This window comes from Oncorhynchus clarkii, chromosome 1, assembly GCF_045791955.1.
Source record: "Oncorhynchus clarkii lewisi isolate Uvic-CL-2024 chromosome 1, UVic_Ocla_1.0, whole genome shotgun sequence".
NCBI classification, from domain to species: Eukaryota; Metazoa; Chordata; class Actinopteri; order Salmoniformes; family Salmonidae; genus Oncorhynchus; species Oncorhynchus clarkii.
The window spans coordinates 72,393,740-72,417,560 of record NC_092147.1 but is presented as its reverse complement, the minus strand read 5'-3'; the positions used below and the strand labels follow the sequence as shown (position 1 = coordinate 72,417,560).

At 41.0% G+C, this 23,821-nt stretch overlaps 1 protein-coding gene and 1 long non-coding RNA gene across 2 annotated transcripts in view; both read left to right on the top strand.

The window, feature by feature from the left end:
- The first annotated feature begins 667 nt into the window (after positions 1-667).
- Positions 668-1,210, top strand: LOC139417345 (uncharacterized). The gene is made up of 3 exons (XR_011635180.1): positions 668-801; positions 891-1,006; positions 1,105-1,210. It is a non-coding gene; the product is annotated as an uncharacterized lncRNA (long non-coding RNA).
- Positions 1,211-21,984: 20,774 nt separating this feature from the next.
- The window catches only part of LOC139417337 (VPS10 domain-containing receptor SorCS1-like), a 48,195-nt gene continuing 46,358 nt past the window's right edge, over positions 21,985-23,821 (top strand). Inside the window, exon 1 of the mRNA XM_071166606.1 lies at positions 21,985-22,764. Coding sequence (XP_071022707.1) covers positions 21,985-22,764 — 780 coding nt within the window. The remainder of the gene's footprint in view (positions 22,765-23,821) is intronic.

Genomic DNA, 23,821 nt, shown 5'->3' with positions numbered 1-23,821 from the left:
TCTGACAGCAAGACGTATTAGAAGAATACCAGACAACTAAAACATTGGACCACAGAACCAGGAGAGAGATTGCCATCTTAGTCAGCCGCATGAAAGAGATGCATGAGTAAGCTTCTCATTGGCCACAAACAATGGATCAAAACAATCAAACTATACATTAATGTTATTTGGCATCATTATGAGACTGTAGAAAGATGCAGTACCGTCATCAACAAAACTATGGTTAAACATGTATTTGCTGTGTGTATGCTTTATTGTTTTTGAGCAGGAGGCTTCCACTCATCAACAGAGAGAACGTTATGCTCTTGGAATTCAGGAGGCCCAACCCATAGGAGGAAAACTGGCCTGGACCACCAGCTTGTTGGTGATGCCTGCAAGGAGGCCATATCATTCCTTGTCCACACAGTCAATTAAAAACAAATCTATCAGAAGATGTAGGAGGTATGCCAGTATCGCCAGGAGCTAGTTTATAGTCCAGACAGAAGCACAAATGTCCTCAGTCTTTCCCAGGTTTCTGGGAATCATACGATTGGTGAGTGATGTAGTATGTATTGGAATCAGAACTACAGACTATTTGTCTGATTGAGAACATTATTTTGTGTTGGTTATAAAGTTGAGTTGATCCACTTTGTTTTAGGTGAATCAGGACTTTTTGCTGATGTGCGACTATGAAACGTCCTCTAAGCTCCTTGAAAAATGGGACACTGTATTGAAGCCTAAAGTCATCAAACTGGCAAAATCCCTGACCACCACAGCTCCTGAAGTCTGCAGAAAAACTGCTGGAGAATGACAGCAAAACCAGTTAGTGGATTCTCGTGGGTAGTGCAATATTTCAAATTCAGGATATTGTTTTATGTGATTTGTGGTTGTTTGCTTTTTCTTTCCCTCAGACTGGGACAATATGTCCTCCCTGCTGCTGCTTCATCTCCTCCCTCCACCAGCAGGAGGGAAGAGGACCAAACTCAGTGCCAGTGATGCTGTCGGCAGACTAGTGCACTTTCATAAGGTAAGATGATACAGTAATTGTTGTGTCATTTCTTTTTGGGTTGTCTCTTCATTGTCTTAACATGTGGAGTGTGACTTAAGACTCTTTGTGTGTTGCAGTCATGCTGCAGCATTGAAGACTATCTTGATGGGAGCCATGGTCGACAGCCATACCTCCTTGCCGTCGGAAGAAGACAGAGCAAGATTGACAACTACTACATCTTGGTGGACAAGAGGCTAGGTCCCTGCCAGGCAACTAGTGATCTGTGTGCGTTTGATGAACTATTCAAAGTCCACTTTAACCTGACATAAACTCAGTAAAAAAAGAAACGTCAACTGCATTTATTTTCATCAAACTTAACGTGTGTAAATATTTGTATGAACATAACAAGATTCAACAACAGACAGAAATGGAATAATGTGTCTCTGAACAAAGGGGGGGTCAAACTCAAAAGTAACAGTCAGTATCTGGTGTGGCCACCAGCTGCATTAAGTACTGCAGTGCATCTCCTCCTCATGGACTGCATCAAATTAGCCAGTTCTTGCTGTGAGATGTTACCCCACTCTTCCACCAAGGCATCTGCAAGTTCCCAGACATTTCTGGGGAGAATGGCCCTCACCCTCCGATCCAAAAGGTCCCAGACGTGCTCAATGGGATTGAAATCCGGGCTCTTTGCTGGCCATGGCAGAACACTGACATTCCTGTCTTGCAGGAAATCACACACAGAACGAGCAGTATGACTGGTGGCATTGTCATGCTGGAGGGTCATGTCAGGATGAGCCTGCAGAAAGGGTACCACATGAGGGAGGAGGATGTCTTCCTGTAATGCACAGCGTTGAGATTGCCTGCAATGACAAGCTCAGTCCGATGATGCTGTGACACACCGCTCCAGGCCATGACGGACCCTCCACCTCGATCCTTCTCCAGAGTACAGTCCTCAGTGTAACGCTCATTCCTTCGACGATAAACACGAATCCGACCATCACTCCTAGTGAGACAAAACCGCGACTCGTCAGTGACGAGCACTTTTTGCCAGTCCTGCCAAGTCCAGAGATGGTGGGTTTGTGCCCATAGGCGACATTGTGCCAGTGATGTCTGGTGAGGACCTGCCTTACAACAGGCCTACAAGCCCTCAGCCCAGCCTCTCTCAGCCTGACGAGGACAGTCTGAGCACTGATGGAGGGGCTGTGTGTTCCTGGTGTAACTCGGGCAGTTGTTGTTGCCATCCTGTACCTGTCCCGCAGGTGTGATGTTCGGATGTACCGATCCTGTGCAGGTGTTGTTACACGTGGTCTACCACTGCGAGGATGATCAGCTGTCCGTCCTGTCTCCCTGTAGCGCTGTCTTAGGCGTCTCCCAGTATGGGCATTTCAATTTATTTCATTCTAATGTGCCTGTGATGCACTGATTTCATTCTAATGTGCCTTTGATGCACTGATTTCATTCTGATGCATCCTATCTTTGTAGCCTAAATAAATTAAACAAAGCAGAGTCATTAATCTTGTAACAAATCCTTTATTGCTCATGTTTAAATCCCCTACAACTTGCAGGCTTGATTTGAGTGGGAGAGAACCAGACACACACAATGTTATTTCATAGTGTGAATATTTAGCACTTCCTGGTGTCAATTCAGCTACAGGATGACTTCTCTGGAGTTGATCCTCAACACTGAAAGGTGTTGCTTAATACCGAGGGTGTTGAAAAAACACTCCCATGGGTCATTTGAACAACAGTGTCATATTTTAACACTCCAAGTGTTTCAATATGAACCCTACCAAGAGTGTTAAATTAACACTGATGGGAGTGGACCTATATAAACCCTGGACAAGTGTATAAAATTAACACTTTCACATTTGCTGTGTAGAAAACATGATTTAAGTTAATTGCATTCATTAGTTTAAATTACCATATTTTGCCTTTTACACTTCAGTTTAAAAGACAGAGCTACATCAAATAGAACATGATTAGAACTACTACTCATTGAGACTGAAAGCATGATGCGTGAACTACATGCTAATTATCTAACTCCCCACAACTGGCTTAAACCTGAGCGACCAACTCTGTAGCAAACGATTAAGGACACGCACACCTAATCTAACACAGTGCATTCAGAAACTATTCACACCCCTTGACTTTTTCCACATTTTATGTTACAACCTTATTCTAAAATGTATTAAATTGTGTTTTGCCCTTATCAGTCTACACACAATACCCCATAATGAAAAAGCAAAAACAGGTTTTTAGAAATGTTTGCAAATGTGTATATTTTATAAATACAAATGAAATATAACATTTACATAAGTGTTCAGACTTTGTTGAACATTTGGCATTGATTACAGCCTCATGTTTTCATGGGTATGATGCTACAAGCTTGGCACACCTGTATTTGGGAAGTTTCTCCCATTTTTCTCCTCATATCCTCTCAAGCTCTGTCTGGTTGGATGGGGTGTGTCGTTTGCACAGCTATTTTCAGGTCTCTCCAGAGATATTCGATTGGGTTAAAGTCCGGGCTCTGGCTGGGCCACTCAAGGACATTCAGAGACTTGTCCCAAAGTCACTCCTGCGTTGTCTTGGCTGTGTGCTTAGGATTGTTATCCCGTTTGGAAGGTGAACCATCGCCCCAGTCTGAGGACCTGAGAGCTCTGAAGCAGGTTTTCATCAAGGATCTCTCTGTACTTTGCTCTGTTCATCATTCCCTTTATCCTGACTAGTCTTCCAGTCCCTGCCGGTGAAAAACTTGGCCAACTTCTCCCCCAATTGCTCAGTTTGGCAGGGCGGCCAGCTCAAGGAAGTCTTGGTGGTTCCAAACTGCTTCTATTTAAGAATGATGGAGGCCACTGTGTTCTTGGGAATCTTCAATGCTGCAGATATTTTTTGGTACCATTCCCCAGATCTGTGTCTCAACACAGTCCTGTCCCGGAGCACTACGGACAATTCCTTTGACCTCATGGCTTGGTTTTTACTCTGACATGCACTGTCAGCTGTGGGACCTTATATACAATTCATCAATGACAGACAACCCCCACACACATCTCATTCACTCTAATTTATAGAGTCTTAATGAACATCATTAAAGCCCACAGCCACAGGAGAACACATCCCTACCTAATTACCAACCCCCGACATCAGTCCCCCACAAACTGGATGTTTACAACCATGGGTGAAACCACATGGATGAAAAAAACACACATTCTATTACCTCCTGCCAAGCTCCCCTCATAAATCATGAGGTGGGAAAAACAGTTTGTCAGATTAAACCCTACTGATATGTTTCAAGATGAACATCTCCACATGGTCAACCATCCCTATAGGCCTGGGCCAATATTAAAATGCAATCAAAATGCAAACAATACAGTTCTAAAAATGTAATCGTTTTTATTTATATCGTAGTTTGTTTGTTTTTATCTCGATTGCCCACTGGAGTTTATATTTGACCCATTACCTACTTTTTTGTACCACTACGTCACTGATTTTGATATGGAATAGTGAGTCGTAGTCTAATAATTCATGTGAATGTGATAATACAGTCATCTGTGCGCTCCATCGATGTCTCTTTGTGCAGAAATGGATTAGTAATGCCTAAGAATACAAATATGAACGCTATGTAATTAGAAAAAATACATTTTTATGTAAAGAGTTCATGATTTTATGCATCATTACAACTGACTGACCAGTCACTGATGCTACGTGTCAGTGTGAATCATTTCTCATATTTCCCCCCGTTCAGGGGTATAACATTACAATTGTATAGATATTAGCTATGTGTTTGTAGATCTGAGGTGAATGAATCTACAGCAGCCAAGGTGATCATGGCTGGGGTCATTTTTGCCTGTTTTTGCTGATCTCCGAATAGAATTTGAAAGTTTTTTTTATTGTATAGAAAGGCAGTAAATGTGCTTCAATATAAAACACATTTTGGACCTCCCTAAAACTCAAATGCTGGTTACGGCCCTGCAATGAACCATTAAAAATGAAAGTTGACAAACCTGAGAGGGAGTCAATGACCTTCCGGTTTGAAAAATGAAGCCAATAAAAACTGTGTGGCAAACATCAGTCTCCTGAGTTTGAACTACACTTAACTTTGGCCGCTGCAGATGATTTGGATGCACAGAAACAAGTTATTTTTGGCAATATAGTTCCACACACACCCAGGGTGAACTAGAAAATAGACTTAATGACTTTTGGGCTATGAAAGGATTGTCTAGTCAAGTGTTAATCCAATGTGAAGATTCTGGATACATCCATTATTTAACAGGTAATTGTTGTTGCAGTTAAGTTGTCCATGGACAGAACATCCCAGCTAGCACATTTGGTTCCTTTGAAGTTGTGGGAATGCATGTTTTTGGCTTCACATTATTTGTTGGAACGAAGTCATACGTTTCTGAACGGCAAAAGGGAACGTTTTTTAAATGTTCTGAGAACAGAAGTGAAAATGTTGCTTGTTCTGCGAACATTTATTTTTAGGTTGCAGGGATGTTCTGAGAACGTTTTACTCTGCTTCCTTGAAAGTTTTCCTGGAGGTTTTATTAACGCTCTGAGAACAGAAATTATAGGTTATTAGGAGGTTTTTGAATAACTTCCTTAAAACTTTTACTGAATATTTCAATAAGATTTTCAAGCTGATTTAAGTCAAAACTGTAACTAGGCCACTTAGGAACATTCAATGTCGTTTTGGTAAGCAACTCTGGTGTAGATTTTGCCTTGTGTTTTAGGTTATTGTCCTGCTGAAAGGTGAATTAATCTCCCAGTGTTGTAAGGAAGTCTGTGTGTAGCTGGTGTATAGGAGTCAGGCGCAGATATGACAGCAGATATGAGTAAATAAACGTATTTTACTCAACATAATAATAAATGCAATACAAAAACAGAGCCCACAATAACAGACCTTTCTACATAGAAACAATCACTCACAAACAAACATGGGGGAACAGAGGGTTAAATAATGAACAGGCAATTGGGGGATTGAAACCAGGTGTGTAAGACAAAGACAAAACAAATGGAAAATGAAAAGTGGATCGGCGATGGCTAGAAGGCCGGTGATGTCGACTGCCAAACGTCGCCCGAACAAGGAGAGGGACCAACTTCGGCGGATGTCGTAACAAGTGTCTGATGGAAAGCAGACTGAACCAGGTATTCCTTTAGGATTTTTCCTGTGCTTAGCTCCATTCCATTTATTTTTTATCCTGAAAAACTCCCCAGTCCTTAACTATTAAAAGCATACCCATAACATGATGCAGAAACCACTATTTTTGAAAATATGAAGAGTGGTACTCAGTAATGTATTGGATTTGCCCCAAACATAACACTTTGTAATCAGGATAAAAAGTGAGTTGCTTTGCCACGTTTTACAGTATTACTTTAGTGCCTTGTTGCAAACAGGATTCATATTCTGTCCAGGTTTCCCTCTTTTCACTCTGTCAATTAGGTTACTATTGTGGAGTAACTACAATGTTGTTGATCCATCCTCAGTGTTCTCCTATCACAGCCATTAAACTCTGTAACTGTTTTCTTAAAGTCACCATTGGCCTCATTGTGAAATCCCCGAGTCGTTTCCTTCCTCTTCAGCAACTGAGTTAGGGAGGACACCTGTATCTTTGTAGTGACTGGGTGTATTGACACACCATCCAAAGTGTAATTTATATTCAATATCTGCTTGTTTTATTGTTACCCCTCTACCAATAGGTGCCCTTCTTTGCGAGGCATTGGAAAACCTCCCTGGTCTTTGTGGTTGAATCTGTATTTGAAATTAATTTCTTGACTTAGGGACTTTATAGATAATTGTATGTGTAGGGTACAGAGACACTATACAACTTGTTATGTGACTTGCAACTTATTATGTGACTTGTTAAGCAAATGTATAGTTCTGAATTTATTTAATCTTGCCAGAACAAAGAGGTTGAATACTTACAGACTCAAGACATTTCAGCAAAAAAAACGTAGTAATAAAATAAAGCAAAAACATAATTCTACTTTAACATAATGGGGTGTTGTGTGTAGGCCAGTGACACAAAATCTCAACTTAATCCGTTTTAAATTCAGGCTGTAATACAACAAAATGTGGTGTGAATACTTTCTGTAGGAAATGTGTGTGCTAGCTGAGCACGTCCTTGCATTATTACTATAACACAGGACCTAAGTAATCTCATACAAAGACAGAAATAAACTTTGATGACAACACATAATAAATTACATATGGAGCAAAGAGCATCAACAACGCCTCTAAGTTGAATCTAGTTTTGTAGTAATTTTCATTTACTTTCTCCAGACTGTTTTTGTCTTTCTCTAATGAGTTATTTGTCTCATAGCCAAGCCTTCTCTTGCCCTGTGGGTTTCTATTCAAGTGTGTCTGCTAATGTTGTTTTGGAGTTACCTGAGGGTATGCTATTGCCAAATCTATTCTCTCTTTCTGTGCCCTAGATAGGTTGTGACGTACTCAAGGGTTGCATCGCAATAGTTTAAAATGGCTTTCTCGCCAATCTTCTCTAGACAATGCACTTTAGATTGTTTAACTTTATTGGGAAGTAGGGTCATTGTAACACTTGATTTTAACACTTGATTCAAAGCACATGTCAAACTCATTCCACGGAGGGACGAGTGTCTGCGGGTTTTTCCTCGACCCTTGTACTTGGTTGACGAATTAAGGTCGCTAATTACTAAGGAACTCCCCTCACCTGGTTGTCTAGGTCTTAATTGAAAGTGAAAACCAGACACTCAGCGGAGAGATTTTCACAACTCTGATTCAAAGCATATTGCTCAATGACATCAACAAAGTGTAATTTTAGCAGACACTCTTATCCAGAAAAACTTATAGTAGTGCATACATTTTCTTACTGGTTCCCTTGGTGGACACAAACCCACAACCTTAGCATTGCAAGTGCTGTGCTCTACCGGCTGAACCACACAGGACCCGATTTGAGAAATAAGGGGATGCAACCTTAGTGTCTTGGCTACCTATCCATACAACCCTCATCCCTGGGCCATTTAATGATAGTACTTTAGCCCTTTGAGACAAAATGGCTACCTTCAATCATCCTAATGAGAGCCTCCCATTGAGGGTGGATGAGATGTGATTGAGATCTGATGACAGGAGCTGTAGACATGCAATTCATCAAGGTAATTATTGATTTGTCCCTTTTTGTCTTGCATTTGATTTAAGTGAACTGAGTCTATGGTATATTATAAACTGGCTAGTTTGAGCCCTGAATGCTGATTAGCTGGTAGCCTAAGAACAGCCCTTAGCTGTGGTATATTGACTATATACCACACCTCCTCAGGCCTTATTGCTTAAGTATATCACACAGGCAATTACATGCCGTTTTAAGATCATTCAGGAAGTTTTAAAAGCAGTTAGCAGATTTCTGATGAGAGCAAACTTTTATTTTGCTAAACTCAGTACTTCGTTTATGACACATTTAATTTGCATTGCATTAGCAGCGGTTGGATATCCATTTCAATATTGGCATGGCTATTGCCATAATAGCGACATTTTTATGAAAATAATTAATGACATGCCCACCAGCTTTGGATGGCTTTATCAATTACAGGCCTATCTAGCAAACAGAGAAATTAATTTTGACTGTATTATAGCTCAATCAAGTCATTAGGCATCCAATTCACAGCGCTTCTGTTGGCCAAACACACAGTCATCTCGGAAACTTCACTTTTGATTGATGTCAGAGCAATTTTATGAGGAAGTCTTGACCACTCTAGGGAATGTAATCATATGAGAATTTAGCTGTTTGCATTTATTATAATAAAATAATATCCTAAACTAAAGCTCCATTTGAAATCATTGACAGCTTCTCTTTTTGTTGTTTAAGCAGACCCATGTGCGGGCCATATTTTATTCATAAGTCTGGAAAGTGTGCCACAGAGAAGGCTTGTATGCTCAATGGGTGGATGGCGCTCATAAAAGATTTACCAGCTCCTCTCAGAAAGAAGAGTTCAGACATGGTATTTTTAATTATTTCATTTCACCTCGGAAGTTTGGGAAAAATGCACTTTGTATCCTAGAAATGGATTTTTATGGTGCACTCCACTGACCTGTATCTCCATTTATTAAATATATGAGCTAAGAGACGGTTTGTCATTTCTAACCTGGTCTGACTGGTTTGCCTCTGCAAGACTCCTTCCTGACATATTTTTGGACAGCTAACTAGGTAGCTAAAGGGAGAGAATCCCTGTGTCTTTCAATATGCCAGCAGCTTCAGATACTTTGCTTACAGGAACTATTATCTTCACATTGGTTAGAAAAAACATGTCAGTGATTAAACATCAGGAGCAAAAATGGACTGGTGTGTAGGCAGAAACATTTGGGCTTGGCACTACTGATAACGTTCTCTCAGAAATGATCATGAATCTCTCCTAATATTCATATCAGAATATCCAATAGTATAAAAGGTGACTAGTAAGGTATAAAGCTGATAGGAATTTTGAATTATACATCAAAATAAAACATTTCTTATTTAAATCTCATCCCACAGCATCAGGGACATGTTTTTTAAGTGATACCTCATTATTGTTGTACCAAGACAAGCATATATCTTTTGCATATAGTATTTTTCTCAATCAGAGTTTCCAAGTTGTCACTTTCTGGAGTCTGAAATGAATGGTATTAGTTTTTGGTTTTGATCTTTACAAAAATACATTAAAAAAAGTGTTACCTTTGATGTTAGCAATAATTCCAATGCAGTCACAACTAAAATGTACAACATAGATTAAGACTCTCCTCCGTTTTAGTGTGCCATCATTGGAAATAGCTGAGGCTATGACTCATAATTTACTTGATCCTGCTGTATATCTAGAAACAATGTTTTAAGTATACATTATATCAATGCTTTTATGTTTATTTGTATCTCTTCTGATTAAATCCTGGGCAAATATAGATGCTATATTAATTATATTGTAACAATAATGTCTGTGGATGACACAAAACATAGAGCTAATTCAAATCATATGCAAGGTTTTAGACTGCTATATTCTCCTTGCCTTGAAAACTGTATTTTTTCCAGGGGCCAAAAAAGCTCCTTTATATACAATACTTTTCACAGCAACAATTATCTAAGCAGAAGCAACTCTTAGTTTACCACTCCCCCTCTCTCTTCTCCCATCCCATCCCATCTCTCCCTCTCTCTCTCTCTCTCTCTCTCTCTCTCTCTCTCTCTCTCTCTCTCTCTCTCTCTCTCTCTCTCTCTCTCCTCTTCTCAAAACAAGCAAAGACCTTCAAATTCAGAAGCGCTTTTGTGACAGCGACAGAATACAGTTTACAATTCACTGCTAATTTATTGACAATTCAGTCACTGTTAAATGATTAGTGTGCCGAATTATAATCCACTCAAATTGAGGTAAGCAGAAGTGATGATTGAGGTGACATTGACGTGTCAAAGGTGGACTCATCTAGTGAGAGCATCTGTCCACAGCACAATGGAAACTCAGCTGAAATGGTTGCCATGGTGCCAGGGATGTGTTGCAGTCATGAAACACAGGTGGCCATCGGAGGCTGGGCGAAAACCTCTCCAGCTTGGCAGTGGGCTGAACGGATGGGGGTATGGAGAGGTAAAGCGAAAGTGGTACTCTCCAAAGCTGCAGCGGCCTCCAGGATTTTGGTGTTCAAACATGTGCACTCGGCAGAAAGAATGAATCAGCCTACCAAGTACATTAAAAAAACATAATTCTGTACAGTATGAGTTCCCTTCAGTTTCACATATTCAGCATCAGTTTATTGATTTACCATAAATCAATATGAGTCACACTGTGAAGGAATCATTTAGTTTGAACTTATCCAGAAACCTCAGGACACCCGTTTTGATTGAATAGGGCCCTAAATAAAAAGTAATTCATTGTACCTCACAGCCAGTGGCGTTGGTAGAAAAATAAGTATTGATTTCTTATAGTAGCTTTAATCTGAAAGGACTTCCCTATATGAGAGCCATTATGTTGAGGCTATACCAACGGACTCCATTGATTAATTCCGGCTTTTGAAACGGCAGCTCATGCTTTCAATCTATGCCGAAACTCTCAGTCAATTTGATAGCTTCTGCCACTGTTCCAGGTTTTGTACTTTTTTTTTTTCGTTCTGTCTGAGTGACGCCAATGGAACACTGCCTGAATGTCCGTCAGATGAATGTAGGGTGACATGTTCTCAATACTATCACGTCCTTTCTCTCTCAGTATGGGATTGAAACTGTCCCATCTTCTTTTCTCTGTTTCACTCAAGAAAGACAACTTGTTTACTTGATCCTGCTGTATTCTGATTAAGGCAATGAAGTATTCTGATAGAAACAAGCACATAGCTACATATTATATACGTTTTTAATATATTCAGTGTAACATTCAAACTAACGGAGGGTGACCACAGGCTAAAAGTAGCTCTGTTGTGTAAAACAAATCTTCCAACAATAAAGCGTTTAAAACATTCATAACTGAAGATTGACACTTAGCCCTCACTGGCTATTGGCAGTGGTGTGTTCTGGCATCCTTGCAGCCTACTGCTGAGTCTCTGTCTCTGAGCTGCAGTACAGGGTCAGAGCTGGAGATGGCCACCTGAGCTGTGTGTAAAGTGGGCCGTAAATCACAGGGGTGTGTGTGTGTCTGTCTGTTCGTGTGTCTGTGTATTTATGTGTTGGCTGTAAATCACAAAATATTATATGTATGTGTGTGTGCATTGGTTTCTCTGTGTATGTGGGGAGGCACTTCCTTGGTGTGTATGCAGCTTTGTGTATTCTACATGATGTGTATGTGTGAGTAGGTATGGACCTGTACGCATAACTTTGCATGTGTTAGGGGCGATGTATGTGCACTTGCTTTAGCGTGTGTGTGTGTGTGTGTGTGTGTGTGTATTGTGTGTGTGTGTGTGTGTGCGCGCACACAGGTCACCCTGGAGCTGCCAGACCAGATGTGCAGGAGACTGGATTGGGTGGAGTGATGAGTGGCTCCCTCGCTGACTCTGCAGACTTGGAACAATGCACACAGGTCTCTCTGACTAATGAGCTCCTATAAAGAGAGTAGCCACTCTGACTAGATTTTCAATCAGGACCCCCATCATATCATGGGGCCAAAGCTTTTTATCCTCTTACTGGCATCGGACCAAAGAACCTGACATAAAATGCAAAACAGAATAGAGTACCGTGGGCGCCTGCAGCAGTGTTTGTGTCACGGGGTGAGAAGTGACAGGTTCCTTGGATCTTGGTGGAGCAGGCATTGTGAGGTAGAAGCCAGACAAAAGGAGCAGTTTGATCTATGCATGGTTTTGAAGAATAGGCTATTCATTTTCAGATTTCCATGAGACATTTCAAGGAGCAAGAGAATTATATAATTGTTTGAATTGGTTCACTGTTTTGGAAAGCCCTGTTCCCCCACGACCTACTGAAGGTCACTCAACACATTAAACATAGGATACTGAAACAGCTCACATACCTCTAAGAGCAAGGTACATAATCTGTGTTATTCCTTTCGCTACAACATTTTGAGTCTAAACAAAAACCATGCTTATGGCAACATGGACAAAAATAAAAAAGACAGCATCACTAGCTGTGGATGGTAGCCAATACTTAATCACAGGGAGTTACATTGGATGTTTATTTAATCATCCAGTTAAGCATAAATTAACAAGGATAGACTGACGAGTTTCAGAAGAAAGGTCTTTGTTTCTGGCCATTTTGAGCCTGTAATCGAACCCACAAATGCTGATGCCTCAGATACTCAACTAGTCTAAAGAAGGACAAGTTTTATTGCTTCTTTAATGAGTTCAATCGTTTTCAGTTGTGCTAACATAATTGCAAAAGGGTTTTCTAATGACGAATTAGCCTTTTAAAATGATAAACTTGGATTAGCTAACACAACATGCCATTGGAACACAGGAGTGATGGTTGCTGATAATGGGCCTCTGTACGCCTATGTAGATATTCCATAAAAATCTGCCGTTTCCAGCTACAATAGTAATTTACAACATTAACAATGTTTACACTGTAGTTCCGATCAATTTGTTGTTATTTTAATGGACCAATTTTTTCCCTTTTCTTTCAAAAACAAGGACATTTCTAAGTGACGGTAACGGTAGCGTATATGGAGCTTGCCCACAGCACAATCACTACCATTTTGGAACATGGAGGAACATCACACCCCTGAACAGCAGCTTCATGCTCGTGGAAGAGAAATAAGAAGATGTGTAAGAATGTGTGGTAGTGGTGGTGTTAGGGTAAGACATAATAGAGGAAGAGGTAGAAGACAAAGAATAAGAGTCCCCATGGTCTTACAATGGAAGACCATCAATCTGGCCAAAGGCAGGAGGCGTGGCCGCAATCTCATTGGACACCGAGCCACAATTGGCACACCAGGCCAACGTGGGGGCAAAATTACAATGTGTGCTGCCATTTCTGAGAATGGTGTGAGCACACATGTTCCAGACATTGGGCCCTAGAACACCCAACTTCTCCTGGCCTTCCTAAATACATGAATACACCAAAGAGGTTTAGTTAGACCAGATTTGCCAAATTATGTAATTGTGTGGGATAATGTCAGCTTCCACCAAACCAGCATTTTTAGGGAAAGGTTTGCTGCGCATGAAAGGATAACAATGTAGTTCCTTCCACCATCCTCCCCAATCCTGAAACCGATAGAAGAGGTTTGTTCAGCATGGAGGTGGAAAGTATACGACTATCGGGCACTAGATCAGATGTCTCTGTTAGATGCCATGAATGCTGGTTGTGAGGACATCACAGGCGAGCATTGCAGGAAATCCCCCCCCCCCCCCCCCCCCCCGGTGAAAATCTCTGGCCAGACCGACAAGAGTGACAGGATGTCCACCAAGAAGATGGGAATTTGTAGTGTTACGTACTGTGAGAAGGTACAATTATTTATTTTTTACAGAACTACCGCAGGTTTTTTCATTGTTGTGTTTTTCCTTCTTCTTTTTTGCATGGATGTCATTTTGTGGCAAATTTTCTCAACACTATATATGACTCTGCATGTAAGAAATATGTAAAAATGAACATGCAAATGTGAATTTTCTGTTTACATGCAACACATTGCTACAAAAATAAATGTACTGTATATATACAAATGTGCATATTCTTTAACTGTGTACTACAGTATTGTACAGTATTGACTTTTCCCAGTAAACTTTTACCTACTGTTGAAATTGGGATCTAAAAAGCTCTGTGTGATACACAATAGCATTCAGCTCGACACAACTGACATTATGGTATAGTACAGTAAGCAGTCAGTGTCAACAAAAAAGTAGAACAAAACTGACATTTGTATATAACAAACATTCCCAGGGTTGACTGCCATTGTGAAAAAAACATCTTAACATTTTGACCAGTACAGCTCACACGATGACAAAAAAACGTTGCCTTTTGGTGGCATTGGCCAATTTACTGACACAATAACTAGGTTTTGAAGCGTGAATTATATGTTTTGGGTGAGTTACTACATTTTGTGGACATGCAGTAGAGTCGTGATGTCCCATAAAACAGTTGTGACAATTGCACTTACAGTTTAGAGAATGTTAAGACTGTTTAAAAAAAATTGCCAAAGCGATTGAGAAACTGTAAAAGAGGGTAATATTTTTTACCTGCCTTTTCGTTTTCAACCCCAGGAAGACAGTAACATGCTATTCTACAGCCCCTTAGGAGCAGAGTAGGCATTAACGCTGGCTGTTAAACTTAAAGGTTGATAATGATGAAAGTTCTGCTCAAGAGGCATGAATGCTAATCCGCTCATGCTTCCAATCATAGCCTGCTAGCAATATCATCAAATATTCATTTTCACAGGAACCCTATTCTGTGTGTTGGTGCAAAATCCTCAGCCTCTTGGAGAGGTACAAAGATAGATTCATATACCCTACAGTGCTCCTCTGCCATATTGTGTACCTGTCAGGGAAATTACAAAGGCTCTGTGCTTGTGTCAGATTTCAAACATCTAACCTTTCCATTTTAGATTTGTTTTGCACTTCACAGTGCTAAATATCAGAGTTGCCCCCCTGTATCTTACAAGAATGCTGTTTTGATCTCAAAGGTTGTGATATATGCTTTGTTTAATAATTGATGAATAGGAGGATGTTTCTCTCATGCCCTGTTCACAAGGCTAAACAACGACAGTCCTGAACATTTCAGGGGTCTCCTGGAAGATAAGGTATTTTCCTTTGTGAATGACTGATGCATTGTGTGGGAGTTTTCCCCTTGTACTTGTGCAAACCTCGATGGTTTAACTGCTGCCATGGCCTTTTGACTGCTCGGGATAAACTGGTATTACCTCATTAGAGGTCTAGCATAAGGAGCTAGCAACCTGCAGGACTTTTTACAGAAAAAACAACAAGAGTGACCTTCTCATTGTTTATATGTCTCATGACTAATTAGGCAGGGAAAAAAGTCTGGAAACCTCAACTGAGCCATGAGGAACCTTCTTACACCGGAGCTACACAAAACACTGAGACTACCGTAAACCTGATTCTAGGCCAGGCTAGAATTACTTCAGCTCCACAAGAAGCCCCCACCATAGTAGAATAGACAGAGTAACAGCAACACAAGCCCCGTGGCTGTTGATTTAAAGAATGGGACCCAGAGAGAGCAGAGAGGCTGGCGAACATCACACTATCATCATATAGAACTCCCACAGCTGCTACTACTGGGACACTAAGAGGGAGGGGAGAGAGTGACTGTGTTCTACCCGGAAAGAAGGGAATAGAGGGAGGACAGAGAGATGAGAGGACTCTGTCTAATCTGCGTGAAGGCAACAGACCAAACACTCGAAGACAGCATATGTGCGAAAGGCCACAATGAGACTGTTAGTTTTTCTTGCATTACACTATCGCTAAAATAAGCTTCTCAGAAGTTCATATCATATTCCCTTTTAAATGTGACTGTATGTGCTGTGAGATTCATCCACCTGTCTGTTATCTATTGATCCTAAACTGGTTCGACATTGATGTTTATATCTGTACAAACTGTATATCAACACATTTATAATTAATGTATCTCTTTGTGCAGACTATCATCTCTCTGGTTTGTGATACCAACACCATAGCAGCCACTGAACCTGAAAGGCTTGCATTGTATATCCTTCTTCTTCAGCTAAATAGACCAGAGGATTTGTGCCGTCAATAGATATGGCCTATAGCATTCCACAAGGGTCAAAACACTTAACCCGCTGCCTGTATTGTCTTGCAATTTATCTCTTAGTAATGTATTTGAAATTATTAGTTGAAAAGGCGATCGTCTCTTCAGCTGCCCCAGAGGTGTGCTGGGTACTAATTGAAGTGTAAGTCTCAAGCGTCCATCACTAAAATGAGCTAGCTGAAAAAACCCATCAACTCAACACTGATAGGAGTACAGTGCACGGCTGACCAAAACAGAATCAATCAACCCACACCGCAGATGGACTTTCTTTTCGTTTTCAATCAGGATTAGATAAGTAATAATCTGCGATCAAAAGGATTATCTTCCTGTGGGAGTGATATCTGTGAGTGTGGAGGTGATGCTGATTCTGATCCATTGCCACAGCTCCTACTGCAGTAAAGGCAGATGTTTGTTGGAGCAGAGGGGAGGCGGGGTGGACACTGTGCATAACTAATGCCCTGGCATTTCATCCTTCATTGCCTTTTTGTCTTGTCATCTTCTGTTTGGACGAATGCTATGTTTGTTTTCTCCTCTTTTGCATCGCCTTTGTTACAGAAAGGTGTGAGAGGGAAGCTAACAATTGAAGCTATTTCTAGACAGAGGAAGAGACCTTGAAAATAGGCTACAATTCTACAAAGGATTTCAAGGTCTGTTCAATTTAACTAACAGGGGAAATCAACAGCTAGGATCCATCTTTTCTCCTAAGAGTGCATTCTGCAGGGCGTGCTTCCAAATCTGCAAATGAACAATTTAAGATAAAATAAAATAGTGTAAGTCATATGCTTCACACACAACAGGTGTAGACTAACAGTTAAATGCTTACTTACGGGCTTTTCCAACAATGCAGAGAGAAAGAAAATTGAGAAATAATAGAAAAGTAAGCCGTTCTCTCCTCAACAGCCTCCACTGATATATACAGTACATATAACTAGGAGGCATAGATTGACTAGGCAACAGGATAGATAATTCCTCTGACACCGCCTGGTATAGAGCTACTAGATGTCAGGGAGCTCGACCCCAGTGATGTACTGGGCTGTTCGCATTAACCTCTGTAGTGCCTTGCGGTTGGATGCCATGCAGTTGACATACCAAGCAGTCATGCAGCCAGTCAAAATGCTCTCAATGGTGCAGCTGAATAACCTTTTGAGGATATGTAGGCTCAGGCCAAATCTTTTCCCCTGAGGAGGAAGAGGCGTGGTTGTGCCCTCTTCACGGCTGTGTTGGTGTGTGTGGACCATGATATATCCTTAGTGATGTGGACACAGAGGAACTTGAAGCTCTCGACCCGTTCCATTATAGCCCTGTCAATGTGAATGGGGGTATGCTCGGCCCTCCATTTTCTGTAGTACACAATCAGCTCCTTTGTCTTGCTGACATTGAGGGAGAGGTTGTTTTCCTGGCACCACACTTGCAAGGTCTCTGACCTCCTCCCTGTAGGCAGTCTCACCGGTTTCGGTGATCAGCAAACTTAATAATGGTGTTGTAGTAGTGTGCGGCCACGCAGTCATGGGTGAACAGGGAGTACAGGAGGGGAGTAAGCACACACCCCTGAGGGGCTCCAGTGTGAAGTGCATTTCATGGCTACAGATGTGAGTAATATGGGGCGATAGTCATTTAGACAGGTTACTTTGATGTTCTTGGGCATAGGGACTATGGTGGTCTGCTTGAAACATGTAGGTATTACAGACTGGGTCAGGGAGAGTTCGATAATGTCAGTGAAGACACTTGCCAGCTGGTCAGCGCATGCTCTGAGTACACATCCTTGTAATCGGTCCTTGTGAATGTTAACCTGTTTAAAGTGTTTACTCACATTGGCTGCGGAGAGCATGATCACACAGTTGTCTGGAACAGATGGTGCTCTCATGCATTGTCCAGTGTTGCTTGCCTCGAAGCAAGCATAGAAGGCATTTAGCTCGTCTGGTAGGTTTGCGTCACTGGGCAGCTCACGGCTGGGTTTCCCTTTGTAATTCATGATAGTTTGCGAGCCCTGCCACATCCGAAGAGCCTCAGAGCCGATGTAATAGGACTCCATCTTAGTTCTGTATTGATGCTTTGCCTGTTTGATGGCTTGTCGTTTGGTCGAAGCGGGATTTCTTATAGGTGTCTGGATTAATTGTAAATACTTCGCCACTATGGCCTATTTATTGCCATACCTCCTTACTACATTTGCACACACAATATACAGGTTTTCTATTGTGCTATTGACTGCACATTTGTTTATCCCATGTGTAACTCTGTGTTGTTTTTGTCGTACTGCTTTACTTTATCTTGGCCAGGTCACAGTTGTAAATGAGAACTTGTTCTCAACTGGCCTACCTGGTAAAATAAAGGTGAAATAAATAAATAAAATAGTGTCCCGTTCCTTGAAATCGGCAGCTCTAGCCTTTAGTACAGATATTGCCTGTAATCCATTGCTTCTGGTTGGGATATGTACATACGGTCACTGTGGGGATGACGTCGTAGATGCACTTATTAATGAAGCTGGAGACTGATGTGGTAAACTCCTCAATGCTAACCCCAATGTCAGGGAGAATTATGCAGTTTGTATTCAGTCTGTGTGTGTGACAGAAAGCCAGCCAAAGCTAGAGAGATCCTCTTTCTTGAAAGACAATCATTCATTTTGCCATGGGGTGTGCACACCCACAGGTAGGCCTAATATGTAAGCAGTTATTAATGCTTACACCCATATATGATAATGACACGATAAACCGAGATCGCAGTTAAATTCATGTTTCTTTTCATGTTCCCTTCAACTGTCCTTGGAACATAACATTTAATCTCCTATTATGTATTATTCTATAAATACTACCAGTCTACACTATTTCACAACTTTTCATCATACATTTAAAAATACTTAAACACATGTGAAACCTTCAATACACTGATTCATGTTCTGTGGTATATTTCCGGTAATATAAAAAAAAACTTTTAGTAGTGGATCAAATGTGTTTTGTATACACACATAGGCCGAAGCGGGATTGAAATTCCCAATCAACCATTCCTCTGCATTAGGCAGGTTTCCTTCTTGTCTGATGCAGGATAACTGAGACAGATTGAGAGAGCTAGTGCACACTGCATTGCTAATGGCTCTGAATGAAAGACGGCCCTGTGCTGCTGACCCCTCCATGTAACAGGAACACGTCCCGGCTCAAGCAAAGCGATGGGGAGGACAGATCAATATAGAGACTCTCTAAGGCATCAGTCAAAACCAACCTCCTCCTATTGACTAAATGTTACCCAGGAATAGAATCAAATAGCTAGCATGGTGAGGATTCTAATGGTTTGCACCAATGTTGCATTCAATCCAAGAAGCCTATTGCACAGTATGAAGGATTTCATATATTGTATGCTATGGCCAATGTATTCCAATAATTTAGCATATTTTCAGCAACTTCATGCGTTACTATTCTGCTAATAAAGAGAATGATGTTGTATTTCTTTCCCAGAATAGAAGGCTGGCAAAATGATTGGCCACACCTCCATTGCAACCCACTGAGACTTAGGTGAGTACCAATGCCAGCCAGAAGATACAATTATAATATTAACACCCCACACCGTTAGACAATTGTAACTCACAGCATGAAGGTTCTTAGAGTCTGACCTGCTCATTATTTTAGCTGTGTTGGTACACTGACAGTGCATTGTTGTAGGTCCCTGGACACTCAATTAGATTGGCAAAAGGGACATTTTCCAAAGAGGACAACAGGTCATGGGCCAATTTTGAAATGGCAACACAACAGAGCTCCCCACTGTATTTCACAGCAATATTTCAAACCTGTAATTCCTGATGGCAATAACTAAGGTGAAGGTTCAGAGAAAATGTCACGGTGAGGGCAGGATAATGTCCCAGAGTCATGATCTACATATCGCTGTCTGAGGGAATGTTTCTGCTGAATATCTGATGCTCTTTGCTCTAAGTTAACTCAGGCGCTTAGGTGGGCCTGGACCCACCTACTGAGCTCAATCAGATTGAGCAAAGAAATAAATAATTTATGCTCTCAACTTGTCAGTGTTCCAAATTGGACATTATTTTTCTTTTTACCGAAACATGCAAACACTATCAGATATAATTCATACTGTAGTCATAATCCAGTGCAATGGAATGGCATTCACTCCCATGGGATGGGTAGTCAGAAATAAGCAACTGAAAGCCACACCCCCAATAAACCACAAATATGACTGCATTGAGGCATATGTCACTGTGCTTCTATGGCTATATGCACCATGCCACTGCCTACTTAATTTGTTATTTTAGCAAACAAGACAGGTCATAATCCAGTGCCTTCAGCTTTAATTGGCTTTAAAAATGCTAAATGTTCTCTCAGCCTCAGGGCAAAATGTGTAGAATAGAATGAGATTAGCTATAAAACTGCACATTTTCCTCTCTGCATCATGGCAAAATGTGTACAATTGCAGGAAATAAAATTTAAAACAGTAAAAGTTTTGCTCAGCCTCATGGGAAGTCATGTATAATAGCATGAGATTAGCTATAAAAACTGCAAATTGTTCTCTTTGCCCCATGGCAAAATGTGTAGAATTTCAGGAAGTTACCCAGCTAGCATGGTGGATCTGAGCTGATTCCAGCTGAGTCGGTGAACTCGGCTGAGAAGTCAGACTCGGCCGACGTCATGTGGCCCGAGTCTGGATTTATTGCTAGGATGTTGGGGTTGAGCTAGGGCCAATCTGGCCCAAATGTATATATTACTTGGGGCTCGGCCCGATTCCGGTGTGAGTTATCTCGCCCAAATGTATTACTTGGGACTCGGGCTGATTCCGGTGAGAGTTATCTGGCCCAAATGTATATATTACTTGGGGCTCGGGCCGATTGAAGCTACTCTCTGGCAGATGATTGTATAGGCTGCTTTATAAAATTAACATTTCATGATTTATTTTTCTATATTTTCTCATTGTTTCTGTGAGCAAAAAAATACAATTAACATCTAAATTAAATTATTTGATAAGCGTCCTTGATACTTTATGCAAGGCAATTCATAAGCATTAAATCTTTTTTCTTGAGCCTCCCCAGTGGCGCAACGGTCTAAGACACTGCATTGTAGTGCAAACTGCGTTGCAGCAGCCGCTGGTTCGAGACCCGTTCTAATGATTAGTAAATGGATTTGTAAGAAAGACATTGATCAGAGGAATGATGTTGAACAGCATTTTTATGTCATGTGAATATCGTTATCGTTACATGATATACTGTTAATTAAGATATGACTTATCTTACCCGTTTTTTATAGCTTACTTGCGTTTGAAAATGTAATGGGCTAATAATAAATACGAAATCATGAACATATGCCTTATAATTGGTATATTATTGACTTATTAATGACAATATAAAGTGTTACTCATTATGGACATATTTAAGGTCCCAAAGACTGAAATGTGCAAAAATAAATTCAAAAATTGCTTTGAAAATGTGGGCAACATTCATTCAACCTATGTGCATCAATTGGTCCTATTGAGGGCATTATTTACAATGCATATATCAGTATGTTTTATAGGCTACTCCTTAATGAAAATATGACTGAAATAATACTCCATGTATCATTTTCCATGTTATCCAGAGAAGAACTTCCACTAAACAGTAAGACCACTTTATTATCAGGGTTGCTATCATGTTAAAGTACAGGGGATAGCTCCCTTTTCGCCTCTCTCCAAATGAACGTCTAGTCGGATTCTGGCTATTCTCTCTCCTATCATGACCGAATCCAACCGCCAGCTCCTCCTCCGGTGCATCGTTTGCATCACTACTTCTGTGAGCGCTTCTTCGCACACTGTAGCAACCTCCGTTCCCGGAGCGATTCAGCGGATAATAATCAAACCCTAAAAAGTAGTCTAATTATCTTCAGGTTATAATTCAAATCGGACTAACCTAAACTAGGGATGGAAACAACCGTCGGTTGCTGCCCTCATTGGCTCATTGCTATGTGGATGTGTCTTTTTACCTTAACTTCCACCCTGGACATGACAAAAACAAATATAAGGTGCATTCCATCAAGCCAACTCTCTGTTATCAAGCCGGCTCCCCGGGAACTCTCTAAAGTGGGATTTGATCCATTTGGAAAGGGACCAGAGGATGAAGCTGTGGGGGTTGCAGAGAAGTCACCAGGTTGTCACCCCTTTAAAAGCAGCTGTAAAAAAGCCAATGTTGCGGAATATTTAGCGCGCGTCTCCGGTGATGGCGAGGCAAGAAGTTCAGTCCCTGAATCCGAGCAGCCGTTTGTAAATAAATCATACAGCCGTGGATTAGAAGAACGTCGGCTCGTGGACAGTTCTGAAGTGCTCTATCAACATCAAAGTGGCTCGGGCATCATCTCCAAACTCACAGATAGGCCTATGCCGCCACCTGCCACCCTCAATAAAGTAACCGTCAATAACACTAGACATAATACAATTAATAGTTTTGGAAGAGAAAATAGACTTAAACGACATGAGTTATCAAAAAAGAAGGCTGGGGCAAGTTTGAGGAACCTTCGCCGTCGACGAAAGCGCAGCTTCCAAACGGCGGAGAGCAAAACATCTTGGTCCGGATTCGGATGGAACGGTGAAGATGCGTCAACCCCCGGGCAACATGAGTTGAAACTTAGTAGTTCTACATTCGCACTCACGGGGGATTCAGCTCATAACCAAGCCATGGTGCATTGGTCCGGCCAAAATAGCAGCGTAAGTGAAACTTGGCTATGATGAATGCATCCTTGCATTATAGCGCATGGCATAATCATTTTGAATGTATAACAGTTAGCCTATAATGTTTCTGCCTCTTAAAATGTCAATTTAGGTGGTGGACTTGGTCTTCTGAAGGGTCTGATATGTAATTAATTAGTTGTGTGTAGGCCTCTAGTGTAAATCCTGGCACTTGGAAAATATTGGGAGGCATTGGGAGAGCAGTGGGCAGTGCAGACCAGTGCACCAGGCGGTTCAATGAGAGGATGCTGAAGAGCTAGATTGTCGAAATAAGAAACACACATGCGCACACACACACACGCGCGCGCGCACACACACACACACTTACTCACACATACACGTTCACACACAAACACTCTCACTCACGATCAGTGTGTTTCTTTTAGTCTGTCTATCTTTGTGTGGGTGGAGGTTTTGCATGACCCAGGAATTAAGGGTAGATGTGAGGATTAAGGCACGGTCCAATGATTTTTGTTATTTTACCTCTGCTCTACATGTTCAAGCAATCCATTGTTAGCCTATTTACATGACACTTCTCACAAATCTATTTGTCAAAAGAAATGCATAACAGCCACTCGGATCTGTATCCTCAAAATATCAGGCAAATGGGAGTTAATCCCTCATTAGATTGGCATCAAATGCGACAGACCATTGTGGATATCTCTTCAAAGACCGCATTTGTAGTGGAACGGTCTATTTCTTAAGGTGATGCTAGAACTGAAGCAGTGTTTTGGCCCTGGGTGTGTTATATAATTCAGTGCACATCTCATTTATATGGTTTCTATTTTGGATAATTTTGTACATTATTGTTGTAATATGTGTATGATTTTCATCCATCTTCATTTAGCATTGGATTAGGATCATACAGAATGAGTGAGATCATACTCTACCTCCCATCAACTTTCCTTAATTGTCATGTGGATATTACAACCAATGCTTCATTATACAAGGGAGGCTATGCAAGCTTTGCTTGTTCACCAGATCTGATCACAAACAGATGGCTGTCACTTACATTTGACATTTTAGTCATTTAGCA